Genomic DNA, 21,867 nt, shown 5'->3' with positions numbered 1-21,867 from the left:
TTTGCCAGGAAGCTGGCACCTCCCAACCTTATGCGATGATTTCTTTCTTTGACCTCTCAGTGACTAGGCATCTCGTTCCTTAACACTGAGGGAGGCAGGGGGAAAAAGCTTTCGTTGCTCAATGAGCGCCTTCTAGGCCAGTTTCAAAATGGCTTATTCTTCTGGTTTCCATGGTGACAATTAATGCTGTTTCAAGGCATTGTTCCAGTCTCTATTTAGACAGAATTTTGGGGTGTGATTTTACACACACACACACACACACACACACACTTTTAAAAAGAGGAACCAGGAAACTTCAGGAAGCAGGCTGTATAAGTTTTTTCTAGATAATCTTTTATAAATTTCTTAATTATATTCTGACACACAGAGTTTCTTTTTTTTTTAAAAAAAAAAAACTTTTTGTGGAGTTAGCCAATATGAATGAGGTACTGTTCTTTAATTAAACTAAAGTATTGGGAGGGGGGAGGGAGAAGTGGAGGCAGAGGTAAGAGAAGGGGGAAGTCGAAATTCCTGAACTCAAATACTGTTGCTGCCTTTTTCTTTCCACACAAATCAATAACAAGTATCTATTTGTGCATAGATACATCCGGTTAACTGCAAAATAAAAAACATTTAAGGCATTAAAATCCCCCCTCAGGCAGGTGTAGTAGAAAATTAAATATTAATCTTTTTTTTTATTGCAGCCATTGTTGGATGGAGTGAGAGGGAAGAAAGGAAAGGGGAAATCCTGTGACTTTTTAAATTCTTAATCTTTTTTTTTAAGCTAGTGAACAGCAATCTATATCATAACATTCACAGCCTGTCACAATGGAGCAGCCTTTGCTCACTTAATGCCGAGGCTAGAATGAACATGAAGATTAAATTATCTTCTCAGCACAGCATAAAGAAGTCCTACTAGACTAGGGTTGTGCAATACTGATAGAGGCTGGGAGGCTAATTTTGCCTGAGTGTGAAGGTGTTTGGGGGTGGCGGGGAGAGGCAACAAGCATTAGCAATGCCACATAGTGCTATCAGAACCTCAGCTCAGCTCAGTGCAGTAACCTCTTCCTCCACATTGTAACAAATAACTTTGCTTTTAATTTCTGTACCTGGAAACAAAATGCTTGCTGTTCTTTTCGTAACCGGTATGTCTTGCAATCAAATGGATTTTTTTCTCTCCAGCTTTTCCTTCCTGCCACTGTATAATACATTTTCTATCAATCACCATCTTTCATCATGCTGTTTATACAGTAGGTTACATAGTGAGGAAGGCTGAAAGCATACAGAAAGCCTAACTTATTTATTTTTTAATGTAATCATCTTTCATAGCATCTGTCACCGAGACTTGCTGTTAACGCTGCATAGCAGAACCAGTTTGTTTAGCAGAAAAATTAAATGATATACGTATTAAGTCTTTAGGATAACTAGAACATTATTGTTAGGAAGCATATGCTAGCCGTTTTGTTCTTTTATTGATCTTCTCCAACTCAAAGAGCGTTGCCAAAAATGTTTTTTTTTAGTCAACAGCACCGGAACCCAGCCTATTGCAGGTGAAAAAATATTAACTAGCCAAGTCCACAACAGTGTCAGACAGCTAGAGGACTCCCTTAGTCTATTAATCCACTTTCAAATAAATAAATAACCACAAAAGAAGCAAAACCAACTGGGTCTCAGTGCCTCACTGACATGGGCTTGGATTTCCCATGATATTATGCATACTTACAGAAATAATTATGTAAATCCTTTTCAGCTATATCATCTTTAAATAGAAATCAGATTACATAAAGCAGATTGTAATCTCCTCTAGTCACCCTTTCCAGCTGAAAAGGCAATCATATAGAGCCAACAAGCATACTTGTTGGCAATTTTAGCCAAGGGAAACGGTTATCTGCTGTGTGATCCAGTCCCATACTGTAATTCCAAACCTGATTGCCTCTTGTTAACGCACCTCATGAGAAACGACATCTCCTTTTCACGTACCAGAAAGACAACTTCCTGGTATAAATCTAGACAATCCCTTGGTTGCTTGCTATGCATATTCATGCTTATTTTGGATACACCAACACCTGATCAGCGTTCATTAATAATGAGTAATGCGTTAAATCACCTCATTTAAAACATTTTGCTCTGTGATCCACAAATGACTAATATTTGAAGTTGGCAAAATATAAATGATGTTCATGTGCAGTGCAAATGAAAGATTAAAATATGAAACTAACAATATGCAAACATATTCATGCAAATGCCGGGGATCTATTAGCTGAAACAGTGATTTCACACCTTTCTTGTTTTCTGCTAAGTACTCTCCAATTGTAGTTTTGTTTTGTTTTGTTTTGTCAGAGTACTGTTCATGGATCTGGCAAAAGCGCCCATGTTTTAAACATTCTTTATTCTAGTCTGACTTTGTTAAGTGTTGGCCTTTTTCAACACCCCTCCCTTGCAACAGCAACAGGAGTAGCTTACTTCAATGAGTTTCAAGGGAAGGAAGCATAATGTTTAGCATGCAATTTGCTAATAGCTACGTGTGATTTATGTAGGCCTTCTAAATGCTTTTGGGATAATTGTGCTTCATACTAGTATTCAAATACATATTGGCACTGTTTCTTGAAGCCCATTTTAAATATAGAACAAGAAGAAGTGTGAGGAAAAGGGGGAGAAAGCGCACACAGGAGTGCTATGAGACAAACTGGCTGTGTGATTAACAGGACTGTTGGCAAAAGCGGAAAACACACACACACACACACACACACACACACACACACACACACACAACATAAAACAAGCCAGCCCCAGGAACAGCCATATCCCAAGGCAGAGCAAGTTGGTCACCCCAGGCAGCTAATTTGGGGTGTCAGAAAAGAGCAGCAAATTGTTATGTTTTTATTCTTCTTGCAAAGTGTTTGCAACTAAATAGTTGCACTAGTGCAAGGATTAGCGCTGGCACAACAGGATTTCCCCCTGCCCCGTGTGACCCCTGTGCCATCACCCCAAATCTACTGCAGAGGGTTGGAGAAAATCCAGGATAGATGTAGGGCTTGCATGGTAGGAGTGGGGAGAACGTTTTCCTTAGTGTGCACTGCATCCAACATTTATATTTTTACTGCCAGGGAGAGGCACTTTCTGCTTCACTTGCCAGAATAATTTACCTAGTCTTGTGATTCTATGCACCTCAGTTGGGGGTGGGGGGTGGGGGTGAGGGGTGGATGCCATTTGCTGTTCCATTCGAGGCAGCAAAAATCTGTTGGGCTGACCCTGCTCAGCCCCTTCAAGCCCAACAGTGTCCCTGCCCCCTGAGTATATACGTTTACTTTCTATCATATAAATAATAGCTTCTACTCAGTACTATGGGGAAAATATTACGTTCTATACTTAATAGGGGATGCAACCTGTTCTCCTCCCAGACCTGGAAAGCTCAGGCCTGGGTGGGTGCAATGTGTTTCTCCACTACTGAGTTATGGCTCTTTCTTGCACTGCCCAGAGGTCCCCTTGCAGTATGCAAGCCTCTTTCTTCACCCATTTCTTACTGTGGTTATGAGTCTGAGATCACCTCTCCTCAGAGATCACACCAAACCCACCTCCTCCCTCACAGATCACCCCAAATCAGCTTTCTTTCCTTGGCCCCAGCAGGTGGACTGCAAATGAGAAGGTTGGGATGGACTTTGCAAGCCTTCCTTCTCTCCCCATGTTCCCACTGCCACTGGGAGCCACAGAAGGAGGGCTGTATTTTTTCCCCTCCCGTCTCTCACAGCAAGCAGCAGCCCCTGACCCTCCTTTGGTTCTATCCATTTCTCCTGTTTGTCCAACTGGAGAATGCCATCTTGGAACCCCTGCTTAGGTTGTGGAACTCCCTCCTGAGAGAAGCTAATCTTGTCCCCTCTTTCCTGGCTTTCCGCCAAATGGCAAACAATTCCTTTCTTAGGAAAGCTTTTGACTCTTAATTACCTTTCATTGTATTGTTTTGTTTCGCAGTTGGTTTTACTGTGAATGTTTTCTGCTGGTGGTTTTTTAATGATGACGTTTTATGTTTTATTTCGTTTTAAAAAATTGCATCTAGGATATTTTCTGCATTTGGCTTTTCTCTCTATTTTGTATTTCCTTTTATTGCTAGCCCTGTAGGAAAGGCAGAGCAAAATGTGCCTTTGTCAGCCTTGTGCCCCCAAATATTGTGGGGCTCCAACATACACCATCCCTATCAGGGATCTGCAATGAAAGGAGCTGTAGTCCAACAAATCTGAGGACTCGATATTGTATAATACTGTGTTAAACAACCAACCAAGCAGTTCCTGGATTCTCCCTCTTTCTCACATTCTAGTGTGACCAAGAAATAGAACCAAGAGCCATTATATGCAGATGATGACGCAGGTCTCGGCTTGGGGGTCACTTGGGGGTCATAGGCTCTTATTGGATTCTCTCAGACAAAAGCTAAGATTGAAATCAGTGCACAGCTAGTTCTTCATAGACTTGTTGAGTTGGAAGGGACCCTGAGGATCATCTAGTCCAACCCAATGCAGTGCAGGAATACGCCACTGTCCCTTATTGGGATTGGCATGATCAGTACCATGATGTAACCAACTTTGGTTTGATTTTCTCAGACAGCAACTGACCCCTCCCGATCCACAGTCTCACTTATCAAACCATTTGTTAATCTCAGAGCACTTCCAAAGGCAGATTCTTATATGAAATGAGATCTATGGGCCAAATGCTTTCCAGAATCTGGTGCCCTCTTGATGTTTTCAACCAGTGCTTTTTTCAGGAGATTTTCAAAGGGTACGAAGTACCGGAACCTCTTTTGTTGTTGTTGTTAAAAAGTGTGGCACTTACTCTTCACAGTGAGTACCAGCACCTATTTTTCTAGGGGAAAAAACACTGTTTTCAACAATGACTTCCATCAGACCAAGCCAGCACAGCCTCAGGGTTGATGGGATTTGTAGTCCAAAATATCTAGAGGGCTACAAGGTTGGGGAATACCACGCTAAAGTCTCTCTTTGGATTCTAGCCAAGGAAACAGATTGCAAACGGAAAGCTTATTAGGGGGCATAGCAAAAACTGCTTTCCCCCAAATACTGGGATTTCAAGGGACTGGAGAACATTCAGGTCCTGTCCCAAAGGGACCCCTCCCTGCACTCGTTTTCTTTCTTTGGTGCAAGTGAACAGTTGCCATTTTCTCCCTGGCATGATTTGAAAGGGAGAAGCTAAAGTGATGCATCCAAGGACACTGTTGAAGCAGATTGTTGATCCCGGTAGGAGACCCTCACTAGCCACCAGTATGACAATGACTGATATTTTGTTAGCCTATTGTTAAAAGTCACTTAGGAGCCATATCAATATACAGTATTAACAGAAGAGTTTGCCACCGTATTTAAGGATCTTGCTTTCTCAGATTACATGCTAATTGACGTTTTCTTTTTCTTTTTCAATAGCTAACTCAAGTTTTTTATTCTCATTTTAGAGGTACAGTGTAGAAATGTCAATCAGACACCCCAAAAAGATGGAATTGCTGAGTAAAGTTGAAGCTTTGAAGAGAAGTGGTGTTTTACTACCCGGCGATCTCCTTGAAAAAGTGGATTCAATTAATGAAAAATGGGAACTGCTTGGGGTATTTGCATTTTTATTACTGTTCGTGGGTTGTGTGTACTTTTTGTGTCTTGAAGTATGCTGTCTGCCTGATTTCTAATTTGAAGCACAAATATCTCTTTCATTCAATTCACTACATACATTTCAAACAAGCCACTCATGCTATTACAAAAAAAACCCCACACATATCGCTTGTCTGTTGATTTTTTTATTCCCTGCTTGTCTCTTGCCTGACTTTAATAATTTTAGTTCTTTAATGCCCCCCAAAATGTAAGTAAAATATGCCATGTATTATGGGTATGCACCAAGTCAACTCTAATACAGTATATCTGATATACACTGACTGTCATGCTTGAGTGAATGTTAATAGAATTTATTCTGAAGGTACATGTTAGAGACATCTACTCTTTAACTATTTACTATACCCTTAAGATGAAAAGTGGGGATGTCACTACATATTTCAGGTCACACTGATGGCTGAAAAACAAATATGCAAATTTAGTACAAATCTGAAGTCCTGGATCTGAGTAAGAATGCAGTCCGGGTAAGTTTCATGCTGCTGTATTCAGCTCGTATTTGAGAAAAGCAACAAAATAAGTTTCCTATATTTCATTTCATGCTATGATGAGTTCAGTCTCAGCCAAACATGAGATACAAGAATCTGGGAAAAGATGCAGTATAGTGATTCTCTTACCCAGACACCAATAATGCATGATGCAAGAAGCATTGTTGTGGATTAGATTATTTCGACTATTCATTTGTTTTCATTCATAATCAAAGGTGCCAAAATTGCTTAAATAATAATCGAGTGTAATAATAATAATAGCGTGATATTTTTAAATAATAAACAATAATGAATCCTGCATAAATAATAAATAATAATAATTCAGGCATAAGGAGTATTTTTAATAGAGGCAATAGATTTGCACGCTATAAAAAGATTGCAACATTTCCCCCTCCAGCTGTTGATGAATTCAGCTTCCATCAAATGAGCCAGCATGGCCAATGATCAGGAATGAGTTGTAGTCATAGTTCAACAACAACCAAAGGGCCATAGGTTCCCCATGTGGTGTAGTGGTGTAGTGTGGTGTCATGGTTAAGAGCGGTAGACTCCTAATCTGGGGAACCGGGTTCACGTCTCCGCTCATACACATGCAGTTGCTGGGTGACCTTGGGCTAGTCACCCTTCTCTGAAGTCTCTCAGCCCCACTCACCTCACAGAGTGTTTGTTGTGGGGGAGGGAGGGAAAGGAGAATGTTGGCCGCTTTGAGACTCCTTAGGGTAGTGATAAAGCGGGATATCAAATCCAAACTCCTCCTCCTCCTCCTCCTCCTCCTCCAATCCCTTCCTTAGTCTAAATATGTGATTTTTAGAAAAATATATTGATTCAGAGAGGGTAATGCATACACAGAAGTGGACTTCCAGCTTGTACATGTATACCCTCAAAAGGAACTGTATGCAAAGAAGCCCTTTCCATTTCAAAAGTGGTTTGCCATGTGACATGGGAGGTTGCTGGTTCCTGAAAGGCTGTGTGTTCATCCACACTTGCCAGAAAAATCCTGACTTTTGTTGCTTAGTGCAGTGGCAGACCTTGGGGTCTCAAATTTCAGTGGCACCCAGTGTGAAGGCAAAATTCAGCACCCCATCACCCTTTGCCTTCCATTCTACATCGTACTTGTGGCAACCCCGAGGTTCCATGCCCAGTGTGATCAAACTACAGTAGCTGTGTTCCCCCCATTCTGCCTGTGTTCAGTGGGCCAATGCCTTGTGCATTTTCTATTTATTTTTTAAATAAACCATTTTGTTAAACAAACATTACATACAAAAGCCAAACAAAAAAACAAACTAATCTTACATTAGATATTTCTAGACTTAAGATCATTATTACAGTATACACAATCAAATTGTCACAAAATCTAGAACAGATGTATGTTAAAGAAAGGAAATAAAGAGAGATAGAAAAAGAAAAAGAAAAGAAAAAGAAAAATGCTCAACAATAAAACTGAAAAATTAACATTTTCTATTTTTTAACTTGGAGCCCTCTGCAGAAAACCCATGTTTCTTTGCCCACTCTTGGCTTGTGCTTTGTCTGATTTTTCTGAGAGTATCTGCCCTGCTCTGCCCTCTGTGCTTCCCAGGGCTCTCAAAGCAGCTATAGCTAAGATGGGTTGCTAAAGATGCTCTAGGCCAGGGGTCAGCAAGGTTTACCTCGCCTGGGCCAGTTCACTCCAGTGGAGATCCTTCCGTGGGCTAGATTGCATGTGCTTGTTAGCACGCGCACCTGTGCTTTCCAGTGTCTGTGCAGATGCAATTTCCAGATGTGAATTTTTCGGCGCCGCAGAAGTGATTCGCCATGCTGTGCCGCGCCGGTTTAAAGCAGCACTATGAACTCCCCCCCCCCACGCAACAGGGTTATTTGGGGAATGATAGCAAAATCCCATGTCCAAGTCAGGCAATATGTGCAGCTCAACAGTCCATAATGAAAAACTGACAGGGGGTGGGTTTGGAGAAAAAGGAGAAGCGAGGAGACTGCCCCCTGCCCACAGATCCTTGTAAACTTTGAAGAAAGCTGTTCACGAGCCCTTCCAAAATTGATTTATCAAGAGGGCTAAATTTCTCTTCAGATTTTCTGTGCCTCTAGCCAGATCGAATTTTTGCAAGAAACTTATGGCAACGCCAGCCATGGACCAGTGTAAAAAGCTCTCAGACATGGGGGAATTAATTGGTGCACAAGCCATTAAAAAATATGGGCCAAGTGAAAGTATGGAAGTGCCCTCAGGCTCAAATCCCCCTGGGCATATAGAATCATCTCTTTTGGTATCTTCTTGAGTGTTTGATCAACTTAACTTCAAGCACAATGCTAAACTTCTGCGTACTGTTGTATCATAGATGATCAGCTGGGTGACCAACTAATCAACTTTTCTTCATAACCCAATAATCAGATTTTTAAAACGCAAATAAAACACTACCCTGACATTTAAAATGGATTTCTTTTCTTTTTTCTTTTTTGCATGTTAAGATCAAGATGCAATTCTATATCACTTTCTCAAATTAATTTCTGCATTTACCAAAAAGTTGTTTTTCCCTCTTAAATGAAATTTCATGTATAATAAGAAGTTTCTGATTGAGTTTTCTTTAATTTAATTTACAAAACTCTGCAGAAACTAACAACACTAGGCATACTGTTTTAATTGGCATGATTACATTTTAATTGGCATGTAAAAAAATTTAAGACAAGGATTTTAACTTCTAACAATGGTAAAATAGAGAGATATGGTTTTTAATATTACTTTCATCTAAGGTGAACAGTGTGGAATGGAAATACATTAGAATGAAATGTCAGTGGTGCGTACAGTTTAATCTGTGAAATTTTGTCCCCTGTGCTGAATATTACTCTGTCTCAATTGCATATTAAACAACCCTATCAAGGCAGGCATTGGCATCTGCTGTGCTGACACAAATTGTGAATTAAATGAAATTGATGTCCTCTGTCGTATATTTATGAAGACGGACCATTCTCTGAAGTATTCTGTTTATGAAGAATTTATGATTGCAAACTGTTCCAGAACAAAAAAGTGGCAATAAATTCTTTTTTGTGACCCTACCCTCCAAGGGCATTGATTTCACCTCCTGCTGCTACTTTTGTTACAGCATAAAAACAATAGCTAAAGCTGGATTCCACTGAGAGCCTTCAAATTATCAATATTTGAACCATCAAAATAGAAGGGTGTTGCCAAGAATATGTTGTTTTCCCCTGTTATGATCTACCCAACACACTGTTTACACAATGCTTTAGAATAGATGAGTATCTGTTGATTTAATTCAGTGTGTGTTTCAAAGCTTATTTTAAGGCTGTAAATTATCAACACACTTAGTCCACAGTCATCCCACTGACTTGAACTGAGCTAATCCTAACCCTGCCATCCTTTAAAGATGTATTGATTAATGTAGCCAGATAAGAATCAACCTCCTTGGCAGACGTAGGTCCTGTTCCAAAGTAATTGCTCACACAGCCCCAACACGTAACAGTCATAACCTCTTCCCTCTGTAGGCAAAGCAAAACAAAGGAAAATTGACCCTTTACCTCATATTCCAGCTATTATCTAAGCTAGCTCCAAGCTAAAGGCAAGCAATTTCATCTGCAAAATAATAACAAATTTATTACAGTAAGCAAAGAAAAAAATTAGTCAATCAGGTGCATAAAATCTGCACTAGACTTCACTTACTCACAACACACAAACAAAAACCTGTGTCAGACTCTGCTTTGCATATGCAATGACAGCAAAGATGAAAGTTTTCTTTTGTAACATCATTGTCTTGACACAGCTGTTTTAAAATGATCCAGGCCACAGTTAGCCAGCTTTGGCACAAGGTTCACTCTGCTTTGCTACACTCCCATGTCCTCCATCTCAACGTCCTCATAAACCAGGGGATCTGTGGCTAGTAGGAGGAGATACCTGCAAAATACGATGACTTGTATCTAATGTGGGGCTAAGTAATCATGCCATTAGCACAAGGATTTCCACGTGTGCGACAGGACTTCCCCCTTCTCCCCCAACCTTCAGGAGCAGATTTGAGGAGTGCGCAAATTGTGTGCAGGAGGAGGAAGAGGAGAGGAGGAAGGCCCTGCTGTTCAAGTGAGAATCATGGCATTAATGAAACAGTTGCTTGGGCTGCGTTGGCAACAAACCTACATTCATATGAGAATGCAGTTGTACCTTGGAAGTCGAACGGAATCCGTTCCAGAAGTCCGTTAGACTTCCAAAACATTCGGAAACCAAATCGCGGCCAATCAGAACCTGCGGAAGCCCCATCGGACATTCAGCTTCTGAAAGAACATTTGCAAACCAGAACAATCACTTCTGGGTTTGCAGCGTTTGGGAGCCGAAACGTCCAAGTTCCAGGGCGTTCGACAACCAAGGTACGACTGTAATAGCATTTCACCTCGATCCGAAATTGCCAGTAACTACCAAAGATTCCAATGATTCTATATGTGCAGAGCTAAGCTACACATTATACTGCAGCTGCATATGATATTAATCCAATGGCAACTTCTCAGTTCCAAAGTGCCCTACAGAAGGAAAGGACTCCTAAAAATTCCTTCTCCCACTTGCTCATATCCCCACCAATTTAAAGCCGAGTGAACCAAGTGAGGTCATCGTCACTAAACAATTTGGAACGTCTTGTTTATATGTGCCGCTAAGAAAATATCGGCTTAAGCAGCCCAATTCCAACCATGTCTACCCAGAAATAAATCCTATTGAATTCAATAGTCTTAGTCCCAGGGGGGTTAGGATTGCAGTCTTAGATACAAAATGCTTTTGCAGGGACAGCAGTTGTGTGGTTTCCCGATTTTTGCCTGTTGTTCCCCTCCTACAGCACATCCCACACCACTTTGGAAGCTCTTCCAGCCCTTGGGAGTGGCTGTTCAGGGGTGACTGGGATCTGCAGTGGGAAGGAGAAAGCAGGAATTCTATGCTGATCCAAGCATAGCTGCCAAGTTATCCCCTTTTTAAAGGGATTTTCCCTTATGCTGAATAGGCTTCCTTGCGAGAAAAGGGAAAACTTGGCAGCTATGGATCCAAGCCAAAGAATCTTACTTACAATCTGCCGGACAAATCCAAATTAAGATAGCAGAGCATGGGTTGCAATGACCATTTGACCACACATATATGGTGCAGAATTCTTGCTAAAACTTGGTCAGGGTAATATACCTGCCCAAACTACCTTTGAGTGAGAGTACTCATCCCAGGTTAATTTAGTTATTTCTATGGACTCATACAACTGGATTATCAAGAGGTTATATATGTTAGCTAAGGGGTTGTCTGTGCCCGCCCAGAATAAGTAAGCTGCTTAAGCTACAATTTTATACCTATTTTCTGTTAAGCACCACTAATCTCCAAAGAACTTACTTTTGAGTAGACACGCATAGGATTGCACTGTAAATAACATATAAAAGCAATTATAATATTGGTTATATGGAGTTAATGATATAGATGGTCAGGTATCAGGTGTGCATGCTTTGGAACGTAAGATTAATCTACGGTTTCTTTCTCTGTTGCATTAGAAAACCCTAGGAGAGAAGATGCAAGACACAATGGTAGGACACAGTGGGCTAGGTGCACGTGACCTGCTTTCGCCTGAAAGCGGGAGCCTGGTAAGGCAGCTGGAGGTCAGGATCAAAGAGCTGAAAGGGTGGCTGAGAGATACCGAGCTTTTTATCTTCAATTCCTGTCTGAGGCAAGAAAGCGAAGGAACAATGAATGCTGAGAAACAACTGCAATACTTTAAGGTAATGAAACACATACAACAACAACAACAACAACACAGCATTAATACAAGGGCTGATTTTTAAAATATTAAGCATATGTATGTATTAAGCACGTGCGTCGTGCACACATTTCTTTCCATTTGTAGCCATGTTAGTCTGTGTTGCAGCAAAAACAACAAAGAATTTTGTGGCACTGTAAAGACTTCCGGCACATTTGTATGGAGACGCTGCTTTTTTCAATCGTAGAACTTAATTTTACAGATAAATGTTTCTGTATATAAGCATTTACAAGGATCGGAGTAATTCCAGCCTTATGTCTTAACTCCTTATAACTGTCTCATTGTATTCATTGCTGAATTCCATATACAAGGTAAAGGTAAAGGGGCCCCTGACCATCAGGTCCAGTCGTGTCCGACTCTGGGGTTGCGGCGCTCATCTCGCTCTATAGGCCGAGGGAGCCGGCGTTTGTCCGCAGACAGCTTCCGGGTCATGTGGCCAGCATGACAAAGCCGCTTCTGGCGAACCAGAGCAGCACACGGAAACGCCGTTTACCTTCCCGCCGGAGCGGTCCCTATTTATCTACTTGCACTTTGATGTGCTTTCGAACTGCTAGGTTGGCAGGAGCTGGGACCGAGCAACGGGAGCTCACCCCGTTGCAGGGATTCGAACCGCCGACCTTCTGATCAGCAAGCCCTAGACTCTGTGCATTAACCCACAGCGCCACCTGGGTCCACAACATCCAGCTTAATGAAGACTCATTGTGTGATTTTAGGAACTAAAGTCATGAATTACTGTTGCATAAGTTTAGCATACATAAGAGGGAAATGGGGGAGGGAGCAAGCAGCTCTGTGTTCCTATGCTTTGGGCTATGGCAACACCTTTTCTCTGATATTTTGATACAGTCGTGTCCTCTTTTTGAGCTGTCAGATCTAGCAAGCAAGCGTTTATTGCCGCGGCTGGTGGGCGGGCGCAGCGCGGCTGCCGCGTGGCTCCGCCATGCAGCGTCCCCCTGGCAGCCCCGTGCCTTGGCGCCCCGCACCACCCAGCCTTCCCCTAGAGCCAGCCCTGAGTCGAGTTGCCTCGTTAACTATTCCAGCACAGATGATGCTTCCTATACCATAGTCAATATGCCAGTGTGGATAGAGTTACAGTAGTCAATCTGCATCTTGATTACAACTGTGGATGATACCCAACATTAGTCATACTCAGAGTAGAACTATTGACATCAACTAAGTCTGCTAATTTCAGTGGGTGTACTCTGAGTATGACTTGGATCATATCCCCCAATATGCCTTGACTTCAAAGAAGGTGACTGAGGTGGAATTTAACTTCATCTGTGGCACATTCATATAACCACCTTTTTCAGACTAATGCATTAACACACATTCTGTTTTAAATCACACAAATCTAATTTTTCAATACAATCAGATATGAATCACTTTAAGGGGGGGGACTCATAACTTGTGACATAATATTAATTTATCTTGCCATCTGAATGTTGGACGCCTTGCTTTGCTAGGTTGACTCTTTGGTGGGGTTTGGTGAATAGGATGAAGGGAGGAAGGACACTAGTTCTGATCTTCACTGATTGGGACCAGGATCAGCGAAGGGCCACTAATTGTTGTTGTTATTATTATTATTATTATTATTATTATTATTATTATTTTATTTATACCCCGCCCTTCCCAGTCAAGACCGGGCTCAGGGCGGCTAACAACAAGAATATCAAAGCAAGCATAAAAGAAACAATTCAATTAAAATACAGATTAAATACAATGTTAAAATTCAATTTTAAAATTGGGAATCTACAAGTGGAACCTCATTTAAATATCTGTAGGATAAAACCTTAGGGGAGGGTAACACCGGGGTCAGACTGAGTCAGTCCAAAGGCCAAGCTGAACAGCTCTGTCTTGCAGGCCCTACGAAAAGATGACAACTCTCCACAGTTATAAACTTATGAAACTCTAAGAGCTACTCAGTGACCAATTTGGTTTTCACTGGCCTCCTGAATTATAAAAGGATTGGTGCCTCCCTTACTTATCGGAAATCATTCATCTGGTATATGAAATGCACAACTTAGACTTAAAGCAGGTTCATTTTTGTTGTTTATTGCCCACCCTTCACTCTGAAGTCTCGGGGTGGGTTACAATAATGTAAAATACAACACTAAAAACTTGACAAGTACAAAAAAAAACGCAGCAGGAAAATATACCAGTAGGTGCATGCATGACTGTCACTCTTGCATATTTGTCTATGGTTTCCCAGACTTCCTTCTTCACTAACACGTAGCATTTGAAGTGGCCCTGAGACTCTTTAAATGAATCACAGCTGGCTGACCACCCAACTGCAAAAGCATCCCTGCACATTCATTTTTAGACCTAATTGTCCCTATGGTCTAACCATATAAACAGATCAAAAGTAAGCAATAAACTAATAAAACAGGATGCAGCAATAATAAACTATATGCTATAAAGTTTCATCATTAAACATTTTTATCACTAAAAGTTTTATCTTTTAGCACTAGCAACAAGAATCAGCGCACATCACAAATAGTTTATATGAGCGTGCAGTGCATGCAAAAAAAAACCCCAACCCCCCCCCCAAAATTCCTATGACATTCTGAAGGTTAAGGCTGCAATGCTAAGGCTCCTGGGAAGGTGCCCCAGGGACCATACAATATATCAGGTCTCCCTCTCCAATATCAGCCGCCCTGAGCCCGGTTTTTGACTGGGGAGGGCGGGGTATAAATAAAAATTTATTATTATTATTATTATTATTATTATTATATATAATGTCGGGTCAGAGAAACCTCCTGATTCCCTGGCCCAACAGATTCCAATGCTGATAGCCAGGGTGGGGGTGGGGGTGGGGCGTGTCAGCAACACATTTGTGGGCAGGTTGAGTTAAAACAGGGAAACAGCTGGGATTCCTTGGATCCAAAGCTATCTCAGCCACCCAAATGTCCCTCTACCCAGGTAATGATTTACCTTTAGATGCTATAACGTGGTGTGGAAATAAAGCAATTATTTAATTAATAAGGCAACTGATGAAGTGAAAGACCCTTCTGCCTGCCACTCATAATACACAGTGCTGGGATAAGTGGTAGCATCTCAGCTCCAGGTGGTTTTGGATGATGCCTATTATTTTGATCCATCCAAGTCTAGTTTTAGGCCTGGTTTTAGGACAGAAGGAGCATTGGTTGCTCTGGTGGATGATGATGGTGATGATGATGATGATGATGATGATGATGATAATAATAATAATAATAATAATAATAATAATAGTTGTTTAGTCATTTAGTCATGTCTGACTCTTTGTAATGCCATTGACCAGAGCACGCCAGGCACTCCTGTCTTCCACTGCCTCCCACAGTTTGGTCAGACTCATGTTCGTAGCTTCGAGAACACTGTCCAACCATCTCGTCCTCTGTCGTCCCCTTCTCCTAGTGCCCTCCATCTTTCCCAACATCAGGGCCATTTTCAGGGAGTCTTGTCTTCTCATGAGGTGGCCAAAGTATTGGAGCCTCAGCTTCAGGATCTGTCCTTCCAGTGAGCACTCAGGGCTGATTTCCTTCAGAATGGATAGGTTTGATCTTCTTGCAGTCCATGGGACACTCAAGAGTCTCCTCCAGCACCATAATTCAAAAGCATCAATTCTTCGGCGATCGGGCCTTCTTTACGGTCCAGCTCTCACTTCCATACATCACTACTGGGAAAACCATAGCTTTAACTATGCCACAGGGGATGGATTTAATTATTTATTATTTCTACCCCACCCATCCGGCTGGGTTTCCCCAGCCACTCTGGGCAGCTCCTAACAGATTAAAAACAGAATAAAACATCAAATATTAAAAATTTCCCTAAGCATGGCTGCCTTCAGATGTCTTCTAAAAGTCAGACAGTTGTTTATTTCCTGGACAAGAGGGCGTTCCACAGGGTGGGCAACACTACCGAGAAGGCCCTCTGCCTGGTTCCCTGTAACCTCACATCTTGCAGTGAGGGAGCCACCAGAAGGCCCTCAGAGCTGGACCTCAGTGTCGGGCAGAACGATGGGGGTGGAGACGCTCCTTCAGTCAGAGGATGGTCATGGGGACTACTACTTTTTTAGTTCTCCTGGACCTCTCAGTGGTTGTCATATTCTTCTGGATCACTTGTCTGGGCTGAGCATAGAAAACTTGGTTTTACAATGATTCTGGTACTTCCTGGACAAGTGTTTTCAGACCATGGTGTGGGAAGGGCAGGACATCTCTCATGGCCACTAGCTTATGGGAAACCACAAGAGTTCATATCCACCCCCCCCCCCGCCATGATTTTTAACACCAACATGGAATCATAAGGAAAAGTCTTCTGGAGATTTGGACTGCAACATCATTGGTATGTTGATGACACCTGACTCTACCCTGCTGAGGGCATCTGGTCCCATTGAGCAGGCAGGTTGAACATCAACACACACAGTTGGAAAGCAGCAGTGAAGGCAGGAGATGCCTCAACCAGCACCAAGTGGTTGTGGACTAGTTAAATGCTGCTGAGAACAATGGGAGTGGCGAACCAGTCAACAGTTGCATGTTTGTTTCTTGATGAAGGTCACATCCTGACATCTCCAAAAGGTTTAGGGTAAGGGAAAGGGTCACTGATCTCTACACAGTAATAGCCTGCAGTTCCTACTAATAAACTCTTTGAATGGAGGCTCCTTTCTCTAGCCCTCTCATGAAAAAGTAGAAACTGTTTAGTGATCTCCATTCTCTTATTTCCAGTTGATTCCCAGAATCAGGGAATCTTGATAACATGCCTGGTGAGTCCAGCTCTCCAACAATATTTTCAAAGCAAGGCTTCTTCTTCTTCTTCTTCTTCTTCTTCTTCTTCTTCTTCTTCTTCGATCACTCGTAGCCGAGTAAGATTGTCTTCCATAAACACAGATTTAACAATAGGTCCGTAAGTGACTGTGGAGGCCAATTCTGGATCCACACGTCCTTCCACAGTGGAGACATTGGTTTCCAGGCAGGAGTTGATCACGGTGTGGATTTGCCAAGCGTGCCTTCCTCTTAGCACGTTTCCCCCTTGTGTCTGAGATCGAGTTTCTTCAAAGCCCACGACACCTTTGGTAAAGGCTGTTCTCCAACTGGAGCGCTCGCAGGCCAGTGTTTCCCAGTTGTCAGTGTTTATACTACATTTTTTAAAGATTTGCCTTGAGACAGTCTTTAAACCTCTTTTGTTGACCTCCAGCATTACACTTTCCATTTTTAAGTTCGGAATAGAGTAGTTGCTTTGGAAGACGATCATCAGGCATCCGCACAATATGACCAGTCCAAGTTGAGGCATTTATGGTCACTTGCAATCCTGCACAAATATTTGAAATAAAATTCACTTCACTCTGAATCAAGAAAATTCAAGCATTTCAAATTTTGAAGTTACTTATTATAGCAATTATGTCAATGTGAGTTTGCTTACTGTGCAACGCCATGGGGTTTAAATATGAGTCAGTTTGTTAAGTAGGGAGTCTAGTCACTAGGCAAGCCATTTGTCTGTATTGTCCTGCCATGTGGTGAGGGGAACATATTTTTATTTTTATTTTTTATTTAACAAGTTTTATAGACTGTTTAATCAAAAAACCTCATAAAACAATAAAAAGTATTCATAAGAACATACTGATAGAGTCAAATTTTAAAAACAAGAAGACACAAATTTTAAAATAGATAAAATCAACAGTTTTAAAGCAAATGTACATAATGAAATTACATGTCTGGGTAGGCTTACTTAAACAAAAAGGGGTTTTTTGCAGACATAAAAAACAGTACAGTGAAGGTGCCTACCTAATATTAATTTTATCCCCCCCCCCCAAAAAAAAAAACTGTGGAGAAAACTGGAATGTTACACCTGGTAGAACAATACATACACAATTTGCTTATCAAGTAGTAAGATGGATCTAAATAGTTGTTGTTTTTTAATCCCTTACCCCAATACTTTCCCATTTTCCTAAAATTTTCTGTATCTGCCAGCTAGTTCCGACTTGGGATAGCAGAAGCTTTAAAAGAATGTCTATGCTTTAAGAGATTATTGCCAAACCCGCATTTTTTATTCCAGGGAGACATAGTGATAGATGCCAGCATTTCAGTAATGATATAAGCAATCTGTAACCTATTATAATTTCCTTTCAGAATAACTTAATTTTCATATTGTTTTATATGACTGGAATTTTAATAGTGTTTTTAATTTAGGAAAAGAAGTATACTATGGATTACTAATTACACAGGAACAGGGATTAAATAGCAGCACCCTGAACTACATTTTTAAAAGAACAAACACTTTTAAAAGTACTTAACCCAGCATAAGGAGTGGCACCAAGAAATTAAAAAATGCCATGCTTAGATAATCATAGCTTTATAGACAAAAAACATGTAAAGAGGCATAAATTCTGTGCTTATTATTTGACTTATTTATTATACTGTACGGCTGGAGTCAAGCTGGAATAAATGCAGGTGCTACTCATTGGCTAGCAATGCGAGAAATTTAATTGTTTTCAAGTAATTTAAAGATAATGTGTTTGTATGTATATTTCAAAGCCCATAATTTGACAGGAGTAGTTATGCCAAAGCCACTCAGGTTGCATACCAATGAGTCAAGCAGAATTTCCTAAACAATCGAAACGTACTTAAAAGAAATTTGTTTGATGGCTCTTGTATTTTTCACATGTAAGTAGAGTGAAAAGGAAAATAAGTTTTGTATTAGAAGTGTGGATATTTTTAATAATAAATGTCACATGCCATTTCCAAACTCGTCAGTGAGATGCCACACTCTTAAAAAGGAATCTTGGCAACGGGAGATGCTCATTGCAGCAATTGGATGGATAATAGTATAAAAGGGATTGTTTTTAAATGAAGGGAACTAGTGCTCTATTTTGAAAGAACTCATAATCTATTTTAAACTGTCACTCTATGTTTCTGACTTGCAATTAGATGATATTTCCAAAATGTCAGTCTCAGAGTTTCCTTCGACCGTCACCCTAATAAAATCTGACGGCAAGTGTATTATACCCAAACTCCCCCCACCCATAATTAGCATCAAAGATCCTCACTAAGGTTAATCAGGAAAGTTGTACAAAGGGTTTCCAATGAATGGCCATGAAAGCAGCAGTATGCCTTTAAAAAAAATCCTTGTAATATAGGCAAGATGGATGACAATCAGGAGACAAATGTATGAGCAAAGCTGTTTGGAGAGAATAGTTTTGTAGTGTATGATGTATGTTACGCAAATGAGCTTATTAGGACTCTCATCTATTTTATTATTGGTGCCCAATTTAATAGAGGCATTTAAAAAACAATATTTCTGCCTGACTCCTCAGAAGGAAGAAGATACATTGATATAATTGAAAGCAAATGATTGCATGTTGTGCCATTTAATCATGTCATTTTTCAGTGGCTGTTTTCAGCACTTCACTGCATGCTTATAGAATATTTAGCTTTATATAGATTAGGCTCCACCACCAGAAACTGAGCTCAGCGATTATTTTAAGCAACGTTTTCTTTTAAGTTTTGAATCAGTTTTTTTAAAAAAGCCAGATTTGTCAGTGTTTTCTTTAGAAGATTATCAGCCATCATTCACTTCTAGTATGTGGCATTTGGTTGCATTATTATTATTAAGAGAGATAACTTATTGCTAGTTGTTCTTTTCAAGTCTATAATGGAAAACTTTATATTTTTTTCATCATTTACAGAGTGCATCTACAATAATTTTTTAATACATGGGGCTCACCAAGCCAGCAGGAAGAATTAGAAACATGCTCAAAAATCTTACAGAAAGCTTTCATTAACAGTCAATTTTATAGATGTAGATGTTATCAAGATAACTGGTCATAAAAAAACATGGAATTAGTTTGGAGCCTATACAACCCAGCTTTCTAACTGCACTGTCCAATCTCCTAAGAAATCGTTTCTAGACTTCGTACAGGGACCAACGTATTAAGAACTATGAAACAGTCTTTGGCTGCAGTCTTATACAAATTTACCTCTATATCTGATCTTCTAATGTCCAGGTGAGAATGCAACTTTTTGACTCAGGCATATCTCTACCTCTCCAGGGTCTATTTCTGAAAAGACTCACAGTAGAAGCTGGTGATGGACAGCATTGGTGGTTGGGACCAGTGCTTTTTTCCCTAAAAATAAATATAAATGTTTAGGGGGATGCGTACCCCCGTGTACCCCCAGAAAAAAGTACTGGTTGGAACCATTTATGAACCACTTCCCCACAATCCCCTCAAGCAGCTTTGTTACAGGTCAGGAGGTCCCAGTCTCAGTATGGCTTTAGTGACATTTCCAGTTCTGAAGTGAACACAGCCCTGTGCAAGGCAGAACAATTAGGAAGAATGGGACAGCCTTGCATGTGTTGATTGGCGAGCTTGGAAGTATCACCAACATTTCATTGGCTGAAGCAACATTTGATTTGCTAGTATGCAAATTTGTGGTGTAAAATGCTGGCAGGGTTTGTGAATGTCGCTTCTAGTTTTGATATTACATCTGTGTTCCCGGAGAATTTTTAGCAATACACTTCAGGAAAGTAAATACAGGCAGGTTTAAGGAACATTAGAAAATGCATTCCAGCTATAAATTGCATAATAAAGTTGGTGGGTATATTTTGGCATAAATAGTGGTTTGGAAATTTGTCATTCAACTTGTTTAAAATTCAGAGATATTAAGGGGAGAGTGTTCCCTCATTAAGAAATAATGGGATTTTGGCTATTGTAAGAGTAAGGCAATTGAAACAGTTATAGGGCGCATTTTATTAATAACTAGAACATCTGTATAAAATGTCCACCTGCTGATAAACTGTGCAGTGTTACTTTACAATGAAATGCACTTAATCATTTTAAGACATCTTCTAATGACGTCTTATTGGGATTAACATTTTGAACACAAATACTTTTAGGCATTAAAACACCCATTTTAAATGAGATTGCATTGTCTTGTTTACCCTTGTTCATTAATAAGCAATCTGTTAACTGCTAGAACACTCAAATTACGGAAGTGCAAGCTGATTAGTAAGCAGCTATATTATGGATATAATCATATTTTTTGTTGAAGACTTTCAGTTTAACAATCAATTTCCCCTTTACCCAAAGGCATAAAAAGGAATGTATACATATAGATATTAGAAATTAACACCATTGCTTTGCTTTAGGAATTCAGCTTTGCACTCGTTAGGAAACAGAAAACTTTCAGAGGGAGAGCTACTTTTCTTATGCAGAAAATGTATTTAAGTGCAATCTTACTATTATTTTTAAACAATGGCAATATTTAGCTTTTCCTCTTGGAAGCAGCAGTTTCGGTTAGGAGGGTGCACCCAAAGAAGTCCATGTTTTTCAGTTACCAGTATCTCTAAACAGCTCAGATATTTTTCACAAGGCTTTTCTTATTAACTGTAATTCCCTACCCCCATCCCGCTGCTACCAAATTTTCCCTAAAAGGAAACCTAAAATGCTTGGGTGATAGCTTAGATTTTTCTCATGGGGTTATGTACTTTCATCTGTAGCATCCTGCAGAGAGAAACAGATGTTTTCACGGTGCACAATTTAAATTGCCTAGTAAGCTCCTGAATGTGAAGAAGTCTTCCGTGCTCTAATATGGTAGAAGATACTAGATCCACAGCAACTCAGTGAAGGAAACGCAGTGTGTGGGAGCAGGGGAGGGGGGGGGCTAGGCTGAAAAATACATCTTCCTAGACACTTGTGGTGGCATTTTCCCCTTGGTGTCTCTCTTCAAAAAGCACTTAACACACTGTAATGTTGACTGCAGATTTGCACAGAACAGCACAGAAACAAAGGAAGCTATAGGGCAGACAGACCAAAATAAAGAGAACTAGCTACTCATCATGATGGCTATGTTCTACCTCCACTGTTGGAGGTGATATGCCTCTGGATACCTGTTGCTGGGGGGTCACAAGTGGGGCAAACACCGCTGAACTAAGGTCCTCCTTTTTGGACTTTCCATAAACATCTGGCTGGTCACTGTGAGAACAGGATTGTCAGGTTCCAAAACGCAACAAACTTGCAAG

At 40.6% G+C, this 21,867-nt stretch overlaps 1 protein-coding gene across 1 annotated transcript in view; it reads left to right on the top strand.

The window, feature by feature from the left end:
* Positions 1-21,867, top strand: part of AKAP6 (A-kinase anchoring protein 6) — a 214,324-nt gene that overhangs the window by 162,160 nt on the left and 30,297 nt on the right. The window contains exons 10-11 of the mRNA XM_035109758.2: positions 5,429-5,575; positions 11,621-11,845. Coding sequence (XP_034965649.2) covers positions 5,429-5,575; positions 11,621-11,845 — 372 coding nt within the window. The remainder of the gene's footprint in view (positions 1-5,428; positions 5,576-11,620; positions 11,846-21,867) is intronic.

Source organism: Zootoca vivipara, chromosome 1 (genome assembly GCF_963506605.1).
Source record: "Zootoca vivipara chromosome 1, rZooViv1.1, whole genome shotgun sequence".
Taxonomy (NCBI): domain Eukaryota; kingdom Metazoa; phylum Chordata; class Lepidosauria; order Squamata; family Lacertidae; genus Zootoca; species Zootoca vivipara.
This window is presented reverse-complemented; position numbering and strand designations above follow the sequence as displayed.